Source organism: Palaemon carinicauda, chromosome 2 (assembly GCF_036898095.1).
Source record: "Palaemon carinicauda isolate YSFRI2023 chromosome 2, ASM3689809v2, whole genome shotgun sequence".
Classification (NCBI taxonomy): domain Eukaryota; kingdom Metazoa; phylum Arthropoda; class Malacostraca; order Decapoda; family Palaemonidae; genus Palaemon; species Palaemon carinicauda.
The window spans coordinates 109,058,813-109,071,975 of record NC_090726.1 but is presented as its reverse complement, the minus strand read 5'-3'; the positions used below and the strand labels follow the sequence as shown (position 1 = coordinate 109,071,975).

The window sequence follows — 13,163 nt, the reverse complement described above, 5'->3', positions numbered from 1 at the left end:
CTACACTCAAAGTCCTATCTTTAACTATTTCCTTCTTACCCTTTTTCTTACTTACCACCTTCACCCAATCATGATCATCCTCACTCACACCCTGACCTTTCTTCTTTTCTTTCTTCACATTATCTTTACCTTTCTTCTCCTTCTTCCTATCACCCTTCGTTCCAATCTTACTATGTCTAGGCCCTTTACTTTCAATATCACTATCACTACCGTCCCCATTATCACTTACCCTATCCTCTTCCACAATCAACCCGTTACCAGAAGCAGAAGCCACTCCTCCGACTGCACCTTCACCTATAACAGTTTTCATCATCCCCATTACTTGCCCTATCATAGCTTCCATTCGTTTCTCATTTTCTCGCATCCTCATCTCAACACCCTCTTCCACTCTCTCTACAGTTCCCTGAAGTTCCCTAAGTTTCCTTTGCATCTCCTCATTCTCACTACTTAACCTCGCATTCTCCAACAACAACCTCTCCTCTCGCTCATTAGACAACCGCAATTCCTCCTTTAAAATATGCAACTGTTCTTCCATTAACTCCATTTCAATACCTTTAATATTTTAAGTATTTTTCAAACCTATTTACCCTTGTCCAAAAGTCCAGTTTCAATCCCACCTTCAACAGTCGTCCCTGTTCGGGCGCCAAATTTATGTGGCGGGATGTAAACAACACAACCCCCCCACACCCTTGATCACTCCTACTTTCTCAATATCCCACAATACAAACTTTCCCCTGACTCTACTTCAAACTGGACTGTTGCTCGAAGGGAAAAACAAACAAAACATAACCTTAAAACTATATTCACTGCAACAAAAAAAACAAAAATCACACATCATTAAACAAACTTAACACAAAAACAGACAGAAATAGCACTTTTATATTTATATATTATAGCTGTGTGTGTGGGTACACAGAACTCACCAATAATCGAAAAAAATAATATCCTTTACATAAACTCAACACCGTCAGTCCACATACAGTACCAAAAAACACTTACCCACACACAGTACCGAAAAACACTTAAACACTAAAATAAATCACTCAATACCAAACCCAATCATATACCACAACCCAGCAAAATATTCAAAGATTCAAATTAAACATAAGAGAAACCTCTTAATATTTCATATACGTGTGTGGCCACCGTCGTCCACAAACTCCCCACACTGGCAACTCAGTCCTTATCGCCAATTGCCACAAATCCCTGGCGAACAATCACTGCAGTCAATTTGACTGTCCAATAACATTAAAGGTGGTCATCATCATCATCATCATCATCATGTCATCCTCATCAACAAGAACAAATCTATTTTCCAGCCGGGTCGTCAACAAATAAAATTCTTTCAATATCTCCCAGTCTAAATATAAACATCCGCAGTCTTCTCCTAAGTTCATATTATACGGTCCAGGTCGTCATCAATCTATCAAAAATTTAAGTTTCTCCAAAGGAGGAATCGCGGCTCAGAACATAAAAACACTAATCAGCCGGCTTCCGAAGAACAAAAAAAATGCAGAACCGACTCCTTCTATCGTTCGAGATCCAATGCTTTCGCCCAAGACATTCATCACCACCCTATCCTAGCTAAAAAGGTAAACAAACAACCTCAATTATACCAACAATCTTTCCAACTTCAAACAATCATTCGCTAATTACCCTTTTTCTTCGGCGCGCACCGCGGACACACAAAACACGCACACACAAACGCACATACACACATACTCTCTCGCGCACGCGCGATCTAATAAAACTAAAGCAAATGAAATTCTCTCTCTCTCTCTCTCTGACAAAACTAAAGCAAATAAACACTTTCTTTCTTTCTCTCTCTCTCTCTCTCTCTCTCTCACAAAACTAAGCAAATAAACACTTTCTTTCTCTCTCTCTCTCACAAAACTAAGCAAATAAACACTTTCTTTCCCTATAAACACTTTCTTTCTCTTGCGGTTTGACAAAACTTAAGTAAATAAACACTCACACTCACTCTCTCTCTCTCTCTCTCTCTCTCTCTCTCTCTCTCTCTCTCTCTCTCTCTCTCTCTCTCTCTCTAATGACAAAGCTAAAGCAAATAAAATGTCTCTATTTAACAATACTAAAACAACTCACTCTATCTCTCTCTCTCTCTCTCTCTCTCTCTCTCTCTCTCTCTCTCTCTCTCTCTCTCTCTCTCTCTCCTCTGTGACAAAACTAAAGCCTATACTGTAAACACTCACTCTCTCTCTCTCTCTCTCTCTCTCTCTCTCTCTCTCTCTCTCTCTCTCTCTCTCTCTCTCTCTCTCTCTCTCACAAAACTAAGCAAATAAACACTTTCTTTCTCTCTCTCTCTCACAAAACTAAGCAAATAAACACTTTCTTTCCCTATAAACACTTTCTTTCTCTTGCGGTTTGACAAAACTTAAGTAAATAAACACTCACACTCACTCTCTCTCTCTCTCTCTCTCTCTCTCTCTCTCTCTCTCTCTCTCTCTCTCTCTCTAATGACAAAGCTAAAGCAAATAAAATGTCTCTATTTAACAATACTAAAACAACTCACTCTATCTCTCTCTCTCTCTCTCTCTCTCTCTCTCTCTCTCTCTCTCTCTCTCTCTCTCTCTGTGACAAAACTAAAGCCAATACTGTAAACACTCACTCTCTCTCTCTCTCTCTCTCTCTCTCTCTCTCTCTCTCTCTCTCTCTCTCTCTCTCTCTCTCTCTCTCTCTCTCTCTCTCTGACAAAACTTAAATAAACACACTCACACTCTCTCTCTCTCTCTCTCTCTTGATTTGGCAAACAAAAAAAATGAATTAAAATAAAATTAATCCTCCACACCCCAACTATAGACTTGTTCGCGACGTCCCTAAACTTCAGGCTCCCGCTCTACTGCTCCCCATTCTTAGGTCCCCAGACTCTCTGGCAAGATGCCATCCAATTATATTGAAACGTGATGCCATCCCTAGGGCCAGGGGAATGGTGGCAAGATGCCATCCAATTATGTTGAAACGTGATGCCATCCCTAGGGCCAGGGGAATGGCGGTGTATATTAGGACTGAGCATCCTGCTTCTCATAAGTCCTACTACGAATGTGGATGTCATGAGGTTCAGGTAATAAAAGTTTATGGAAGGCATAACAACTTCTATTTGTATTTGATCTACTGGAATCCAGACATGGATGATTCTATCTTCAATTGTTTTCTTACCATTATGGCCAAGATAAAAAAAGATGATAGAAAGGCCTCTTTTGTTTTTGTTGGTGATTTCTATGCTCACCATAGGGAGTGATAAAATTCTGTTTCTCCTACCAATCGCCATGGCTTAAGAGCTTTAGACTTTGCCTCTGAATCAGGCTGTGCACAAATCATAAATGAAGCTACTCACAGGTCTGGTAACTGCTTGAACCTCGTATACACTGACTCCCCTGGTGTTATGACAAGTAAGGTTGGTTCTCCAGTCGAGACATCTGATCATGTCTTGATTTCATTAGTAGTGAAGACTGAGCAGCCTGTCCCTGATTTATCATACTCATGTAAGGTTTATATGAAATCTCCAGCTGACTGGAATGGGATTTTGCATGGTCTTTGGGGCTTGAATTGGTCACAATTGTTTAGTAGTGTTGATCCTGTTGTTCCTTTGAATGAGAATCTAGTCAACATAATCGATAGGCGTATCCCTTCTCTTGTGCTAAGGGACCAAGTGAAAGACAAACCATGGTTTAATGATGACTGTAGACGTGCTTATTTGGAGAAGCAGGAGGCCTATCATCTTTGAAAGGGTAACAGATCAGATTTGACCTGGAATAGCCATAGTCAGCTTACAGCTTTTGCTCAAACTGAAAAGGAATACAATCTAACCATAAAAGAAACTTTCTGGTACAACCCAGGAACATAAGTGGTGGACTATCCTTAAATCTGCACTCTTTAGTGTAGATGCAACAGTTCATCCTATACTTAAACCAGATTGCTCTGTCACTCACTGTCTAAAGGAAAAGGCAATACTTTTGGCAGATGTGTTTGACAACAAGCAGAGTAATGAGAAACTCAAACTTCCTCATTCATGTTTTCTTGAGGCTAAACTAACTAGTTTAGCTTTTCGATCTCGTGAAATTAAAGCTCTGTTGATGGAACTTGATACTTATGGAGGTGTAGACCCAAATGGTATTTTTCCTGTTTTTTATAAACTGCAAATTTCTTAGCTCCAAAGTTATGTTATTTTGCGCAAGTTAGCAAGAAGAGGAGCTTTTAGCAATTGTTGGAGGATTTGTAATGTTACTCCTCTATGTAAATGTGTTTGTGGTAGCTTGAGTCCACCTGATTACTGCCAAATTTTCATAACTCCCATATTATCTAAAGTTTTTGAACGTCTTCTGACAAAACGTCTTGATGGGTTTGTTGAAGGTAATTATCTGTTCCCTAGTTTGCAATTTGGTTTTCGTAAAGGACTTGGAGCATGCCATGCCCTTCTTACAATCTCCAATGCTGTACAGAAATCCCTTGATTGTGGTCAGGAAGTTTTTATGATTGGCTTTGACTTTAGTGTTGCCATTGACCGTGTTAATCATGAGATTGTTTTCAAACTCAAACAGTTGGAAGTGGGTGGGTCATTTCTTAGCATTATTATTGAATTTTTAAGTAACAGATCTCAAAGAGTTGTTGATGGACACCATAGTGAGTATAAGAATGTGATGTCTGGTGTTCCACAGGGTAGTGTTCTTAGCTGATTACTTTTCATACTACAGTGGTACTTCTACATACGAATTTAATCCGTTCCACAACTGACTTCGGATGTAGAAAATGTTCGGATGTTGAAACAAATTTTCCCATAAGAATACATTGAAATAGGATTAATCCGTGGTTGAGCCCAAAAACCTATGATAACTTCTTAATAAACTACTACACATAATTTCCCATGAGAATAATGCACACTAAATTAGATAATGGACATGTGAAAAAGAAGAATTATCAAAAAATGATAAATAAGAAACGGGTTTTTAGCGTCACTTTACCTTAGAAACTCCAGCGCAGATGTTGTTGGTCTTGCTACGCAGAGAGGAGACGGATGGGCGGTGAGGAGATAGAGAGGTTAACTACGATAAACGTACACTACTGTAACTTATTCTAACTTACACTAAGTGAACTTTAACATAACTTAGCTTATTTTTTTTTTTTTTATATTTTATATTTTTTTTTATTTTCTTTTTTTCTTTTTGATGATTAATTTTAATCACTTTCACTCTCTACACTTAAAATTGATTGAATTTTTTTCTCTTCACTCTTTGCTGTTTTCTTTGAACCACTTCCTTCCTCTTCATCACGAGTTTGCTTCGTAGTTTTTTTAAAGAAGCTATCGATAGAAAGTTGCTTGGTACAGCTTTTCAGAATGTTTCGAAAATAAGTTAGGGAAACATCATCAAACTGCACAACTACACAACAAACCTGCAATTTCTTTGGATGGTATTTGTCGATGAAGTCGACCACGTCTTGATATTTTCCTAACACCTCTTTTATTTGCGCCGAACCTATTGCAAGTTCACTCATGCTTTTCAATAATTCCTTGCTTTACTTCCAAAGAAAGCATTCCCTTATTCCTTTTCTCACCACTACCACTACCACTTGCGAAACTAAGCCTTTTAGGACCCATGATTTACGTAAAATACCGTAAAAGGATGAACGTAAAAAATCACGATTAAAACACAGTTAATAGTAGAACGCACAGGGCACAACCACACGAAGCCGAGAGAACAGAGGAATGTCTCAAGCCACGCTAATTGAGGGTCCCTCCGAGGTCGAAGTGCTGCCTTCTATCCGCGGAAATAAAAAACACATCAGGCGCTATGAGCACCGACTACGCGTACGAGTATTGTTTACTTCGGGTGTCGAAAAAAAAATTCGGGTGTAGAGTAGGAACGTTATCGAATTGTACTTCGCGTGTCGAAAAATTCGGATACAACCGGTATGACGAAAATTGCTTACTTCGTGTGTCGAAATAAAATTTGGGTGTAGAGTCAAAAATTTGCTCGAATTTTACTTTGGATGGTGGAAAATTCGGATGTAGAGGTTCCACTGTATATACATATGACATGTGGTTGGGCCTAAAAAACAAATTTGTTGTATATGCATACGCTACTCTCTTTGCATCAGTTCCATCTCCTGAATTCAGATCTGGGGTTCCTAAATTCCTTAATAGAGATTTAGCTAAAATTAGTGCGTCTATGGGGTATGAAATTGAATCCTAACAAAACTCAAAGTATGATTGTGAGTAGGTGAAGGACAGTGGCTCCTCAACATCCAGATCTCAGCATTGATAGTGTTTTTTAACTTTTTATGACTCTCTTAAGATTTAAGGTGTGATTCTCGACAGCAAATCTACTTTTGAGAAACACATAAGGTCTGTCTTCTTCAATTGCACAAAAAATTGGGTTATTGAGAAAGTCTTTTAAGATTTTCGTGGATTCGGACCCTTCCGGATTGGGAGTCTTCGTGCCGTAACCGATGACCCAGATCAACTCTTCCTATGTTCAGTAAGAAGTTTGAGGTGTTACCTCAAAAGGACAACAGCAGCTTGCCCCCGAGTGTCGGCACTTCGTCAGCATGGGGAAGATCAAGAGGAGGGTCATGAAGGACACCATCTCTCCTTGGAGTCCCAAGGTCATTGACCTGGCAATTAATCCCAACACGACGACACAGAGCTCGTGACATTAAGGACATTACAACATCCCAAACGTTAAAAAAAACTAATCTGTGATGTAGGTACTACAAGCCGATGTGTGAAAGTGTCAGATGACCTTCACCGCTTACTACCTGCAAGACGTGACTCACAGGAGCATGAAGACTTTCTCCATTGGTCCTGTGGTGGCTGCACAACAAGTGGATTAAATACAGTACCTCAAGCTCCTTGATGGACAAGTAGGAGAGGGTTGAGGGCTAAGGTTACCCAGGATTAGTCTGGGGTAAATGAGTAAGAATGACTGGATCCTCCTTTCCTTCACCTTTCCTCTCTTGGGGAATCAGCACCCAGGGTCCTCACTCAGCAAAGCTGGCCTCACCTCTCTGCAGATAAAACCATTTCTGCTGTGTAACCTAATATAGAAATAATACTTGTTGCATCCCCAGTACTTCTTGCAAGGGAGGATTGAGTAATGTCTATGGTACTTTCAGAAGATTTCGTCAATGACTATAGATGTCAGGATGCCAGAAAACTTATGACTAGGAGAACTCTTACCTACTGTAGACTAGTGACATTGCTAGTATCACAAGCACACAGCTTGCTTAGGCTGCTAGTCATGTTTAGCACGATATTTTAGCAAGGTGCAAGGGTTCCTACCAGTTACACACTAAGCTCGTACAGAGAAAACCCCAGGTCAATGGCAAAACTCCAGTTGATGTGGACTTCCACCCTCCTAAGGGTTAAGTCATCCCTTTAAATAGCGAGGGTTTGTATTAGTGACAACAAATGACAAATTTGGAAGTAATATGTATTTTTCTTAACAATACAAACCTGGAGCTATCTATACGGATTGGCCTGCCAGCACCTGTCCCCCAAGAATTCCTACCTGCAAGCAAAGTGGGTGCTCAGCCCAGGTGTGTGAGTGAGCTGGGTAGTGAAGCCGGCTACCCCCCACCCTCTCCCGCTGACTAGCGGGATGGGTAATTAACCCTCCCTAAAAGTCTTATGACTCATCTTTCAGCTTTGCCGACAGTAATGTCCCTATAAATAGCTGCAGGTTTGTATCGTTAGGAAATGTACAAATTTCTTTCAAATTTGTCATATTTATTATAGCTGCCTGCTGATGCCACTATCCTTCCGAGCATTGGCAGTATCAGTCCAAATGAGAATAAACATCAAAAGAGCCTATAAAATATCAATTCATATACCCATTATGATTTTCTTTTTTTATTGCTTATATAGCTAAATAGCCTGTCTTTAGCTTGCAGTATTGCTCATTCCTCAGTTTGGCAGTCAACTATATGAATATGATAATAGTCACAGGAGTAAGAAATTTCTGGATAAATCTTTTTCAATACACATCTAATACTGTACAGTATTGTAGCATCCTCCTCCTCCTCCTCCTCCTCCTCCTCCTCCTCCGCCTCCATAATTTAACTGGCAAGGAAGCAAAAATACTTTTCATAAGATCTTAATATTACCACCTGCAAATGAGATGGTTAACCTTAAGAGATGGTTTATATGGCTGGGTATTTCAATATCTTCTCTGCTCTGCTAATCGCAAGGACAGCTAAAAGCGTACAGTATATAAATATTGGTAAGAACTAGTACTAAAGTAATTGGTTTTATTATGAGAATTCAAATTTTCCTTTTAATTCATTTGATACCCGCAAATGTCCAAGTATACAAAATTATTAAAGGGAAATATTGATATCTAGATACACTTATTATTTCAATTAATCTTGTCTTTGGTTCACTCTTCTTCATGTTCTGAATTTGTTGGGGTGGTGATTTTTCATATAATTAGAGACAAAAACTTGGAAAATTGTTTTGGAAGAAAAATCTCTATATAAAGTTTTGCTAAAGTACCTAGGGAGATGCTACATAACCACCTACTGATTCATCAGTACCCAGCTACGACGCATCGTTAGCAAGGGAGGTATGCCGCCTACCACAAGGAACATTCGAACATGTGGCAAGAAGGGGATGGGTGGGGAAAGCTAGCCTAAGGCATAGACTAGGGAATACAAGCATGCAACAAACCAAATGCCTAACCTAGAATAATAAAAAGGTGTTAAGGTACTGTATATATACTAAACACTTAAAACAGGTTAGCTAAGAAATTCACATAAAACTTTGAGGAATTTGAAATCATGTGCTCCCAGCTTTGGCCGGCGAATCGAAAAACATACACATAAGGAAAAACAAAAGGGTGAGAAATTAAATTCTCACCAAAACAAACCACCAAGTACTCATCTTAGCAGAGAAGCAGAAGTAGAAGCATTCATGATCAAAAACCACAAAATCTTTGCAAAAAACAAAGCAGAAACTCCCAGAAGCAGTATACAAAATGGTGCTGCAAAAAGGAATGGCGACCAGCATACGTATTTAAATTAACACACTGGTATTGGAGGTGTAACGGCTCTCCCATGTTACCAATCCTATTCCATATCCTTCTAAACAAGGTTAACTCTGTACGGGGAAGGATAGCCGTAGTTGTATTTGAACACGTCCTTGTTACATAGACGATATCTTTCAGGATATTCGCTTGGGGGTTAGTAACCCTGTGATACCTCTACAGGTAAAATTCTCTGGTATATCACTCGCAGAAATATCCCAAGTAGAAAGCTGCCAAGAGGAACTTCCATCAGGACGACATGGCACTAGCCCAAAAATGCATAAACACTGGAAGCTGAGAGATAAAGCCTATCAAACTTGATCAGAACCTTCCCCCAATTTATTTCTTTCCTTAGTATTTAAGAGCCCCTATCACAAACACATTAGGCACTAAACATTTTCTTCCATAAGTCTGTTTAAGAGCCCAAAGCACACACTTTTAGCCATTAAACATTCTCTTAAGTTTATCTAGGAACTGTCAATTCTGATCGTTGTTTTAACACAGCTTCCCCCACAATATGAGGAAGGTCTTTCCCATTCACCATACATTTAGGAGACAAATGAGTCTAAAAACATAAAAAGACATAACCTAAATACTGTAAGCTTAAGCTATGTAACAAACAAACAAACAATACTCAAAAGGGAGGATTATGGACCCAATAAAAATTGTGCAGATGATAGATTTGATAAATAATGCAAAGCATACTCAAGCCTACAGTGGATTGTTCACCATACGTACCATAGATGGCAGGCCAAACCATATACTAGGAGGTGGTGATTCAAGTGAGGGAGAGTGGGAATTATTTTAGGTTTCTGATGATAGATATCAAAACAGATTCCTGGAGGAAAGCAAGGTGAACCCCAACTAATTACTGTACTGAAATACTGTAACATATTTAATTATAGAAATTAAATTTTTCTGTCAAATGTCTGAAATGTAATTAAAAGAGTTTTCATTGAGATTGTGTAACCCGTCACAATGTCTCCTGCTTAATGGCTTAGGACCCAACGAATCTTTTAGACTTGATTTTGTTTTCATAGTTTACAATAGAGTAAATTCAAAGAATGTATACTGGTACATGTTTTGATTCAGAAATAGTAATCCATTTATTGATGATGGTCACTAAACGTGAAGTTGCGTGTGATATGAATTCTCTGTTAATAGGTATTCAGGGACTATTTAACCTATGGATTCAACCTAAAAAGTCTAGTCAAACGACAAACTTTGCTCGGTGTTCTTCAATATTTGTGTTGTATATAGTTTTGTTATGTCTAGCTTTTATTCCTTGTTTAACATGATTTCTCTTTATAATTTTTGTCACGAAATTCTCATTTTTAAGTAACTTGTAGGTCTTGCCACCTAGTTATTTTTCATTGATTTTTAGTCAGTGTTTTCAGTTAATGATCATTTCCTTGTCTATTGTACATTAGATATAAATCAAGTAGTGTTTATAATGGCAAGTATCCTCAGATTTTTATTAAGATATTCAACTCAAAAGAATAAAAAAGAAAGTATAAAGTTCTTAAAATTGAAATACTGTTTGTGAGCTTTTGAAGAAGACTATTGTATACCTGTTGAGTTGGATTGGAGTTTGCGTTTTCAAGAACCAGAATTAGTGTTGTTGGTCCTTTGGGCTTTGTGTGAAGAACAAAGGTTGACATCCTGTAATACAAAGTTTTAACCCAAGGATTTTTTCAATTAAGTATGCTTTGTCCTAATTCTTCTATACTTATCTTTTCAGAGGGACAAACTTGCTGGTCACTTAAGTGCCAGATAATCCCAGCTTATATGGTTTCCTTTAGCATTTGAATTTAATCCATAGATGATAACTCCTGATGTCTGGTTGAGCAGCTTTCTTCCATCAGTAAAGTTTAAATGATCAACCACGTGATGGGCACACACTATGTTAGACCCTGCAAATTCTCAGAACTAAGGTTCAAAAAATCAAAATCTGTTAATGTAGAAGCTGAGAATAGTGACACATTAGGTCTCCCACAACACAAGTTTGCAGGTGTAGAATTCATCAATTGCTTTTGTTATGGGGTTAGTATATCAAACACTTTCACACCCAGTAATTGACCATGCTCTAACAATAAAAAAAAAAAAAGACCAGAGCAAGCACATAAGATCATTCAAGTGTAACAGGCATGTCACATGAATAATTTATAGCTCTTTCCAATATCTGAAGTTCTGATGGAAACTTGAAAAGATTAGGATTAGTGTTTCATTGGTTCACTTTATCTCTAGGATTAGAATGGTGTGAGATGGGTTGACAGAAATATGCTGTTGGTTTTGGAGATCTTATTAAGCTTTCTGGTCTAATTTCCTCAAAGGTAATAACTACTACCAAAAGTTTCATTTTGCAGGTACTTTATTGATGACAAAAGGAAACTGATTAGAGAAGGTCCACTCAAATTTTCAAAAGGATGGCCATTCAAAATAATGGAATGTGCCGAAGAACTTAAACATGCGGATTTGATTTTTACAGATAGATATAAAAACAGTAATGGTGGTGATTTAGTCTATTATATGGAATTTCATTGTAAGTGTGCTCATCTTTGAATAATCTAATTTTAATGCAGAATTATATGGAAGTTTGGCAGCTATTAAAAAAATATTTCATCTTAAATAAAGGCAATTTCACCTTTTTCGTGATTCATGAAGTGTTTTACAAGCACTGAAAATCTTCACCTCTACTAACCTTTTAATTTTACAGATTTTAGAGTAGCTCTGCATAATCAAAGATCGGGGAATCATATATGTTTTATTGCATGCCAACAAATGTGGGTCCTTGGAGTTATGGCAATATACAGTACTTGGAAAGTTAAAAATAAACACTGCAGGTAATGCATATAACATACTCGACTAACTCCTGAGTACTTAATACCTGATAATCACCTGTCATTTCTTGATGATTGTTAAATCTGTTGGCTATGAGGCATTTGCTAATATAGTGTCCTAGCGTTTGGGGATTTTAGAAGTCAATTCCTCTTTAAGGCTCATAGTGGGGATGTGAGGTACATCCTTGCTCTGATTCTTGAGGAGAATATACTGTAGTTTATGACAGTCACTAGAGATATTTTAAAATTCATTGGATAAACAGATCTTCCTCAAAAGATTTTATTTTTGCCTTAGGGTTGTGGTGGCTCATTGGAAACTTACCTTCCTGATGATCCGCTGGACTTGGGTTCGAGTCGTGCTCAAGCTCGATAGTTTCTTGTAGTGTCAGCAACTTCACCATCCATGTAAGCTAAGGATGGTGAATTTTAAGGGAGTGTATAGGTTTACCTGCTGAGTCATCAGCAGCCATTGCCTGTCCCTCCCTGGTCTAGCTTGGGTGCTGATCATATGGTCAGTATCTAGGGCATTGTCATTGTCCCTAGCCTCTGTCATTCATGAGCGGACTTTATAACACAGTATGAATATAATTATGTGCTATAGCTGTGATTTTCTTTTTATTATATCTTAGCAAATTCTACTAGCTTTAAAGTATAGAATCTGTGGTTTTTATGTTGCACTTATTTTCAGGAGGCCATTCATTCAACAAATGTGTTGATTTTGTGCTGTTCGTCAGGTAAGTCATTCATATTTCTGGAATACGTTGAATCTTTTTCAGTTACAAGGTCAGAAATGGGGTAGTTATGGCTTTGAACTGTTGCTGCTTTGGATTCCTCTGCAATATCAAACTTCTTTGTTGATTTATAACCATACATTACTGTATAAGGATTGGCTAAATTTCACAGCATGCTATCTTGTAAATCTTATTTACTAAAATGCTAACTTATTTGATTAATTAGTTTATCAGCTATAGTAATGTTATATCTTGCTAATTTGTGATATTTTTCCAATATAAAGACTGATAGTGTGTATCAGTAGTATCATCTGAAAGTTCTTTTGTTCTGTTCACAGATTTTGGTGGCGAAGACTTTGGCTGAAGACAACTTGCATGGTATTTCAGCAAATGTTTTTCTTGTAAGTGAAAATTTATTTTGTATCACGCAAAAACTGTTGACTTTGATTTTTCTTAATTTAAGAAAATACTACAGTTAGCTGGTAGTACTTCATACAAGAGGTTGAGTTTCCATGTCCCTGCAGCCACTTGATTCAATAATATATGTAAGGCATTTA

The 13,163-nt window shown here is 37.9% G+C and overlaps 1 protein-coding gene across 3 annotated transcripts in view; it reads left to right on the top strand.

The window, feature by feature from the left end:
• The window catches only part of LOC137626247 (uncharacterized), a 382,723-nt gene that overhangs the window by 127,376 nt on the left and 242,184 nt on the right, over positions 1-13,163 (top strand). For all 3 annotated transcript variants that reach the window (XM_068357322.1, XM_068357330.1, XM_068357333.1), the window contains one exon: positions 12,945-13,007. In XM_068357322.1, the coding sequence (XP_068213423.1) occupies positions 12,945-13,007 (63 nt within the window). The remainder of the gene's footprint in view (positions 1-12,944; positions 13,008-13,163) is intronic.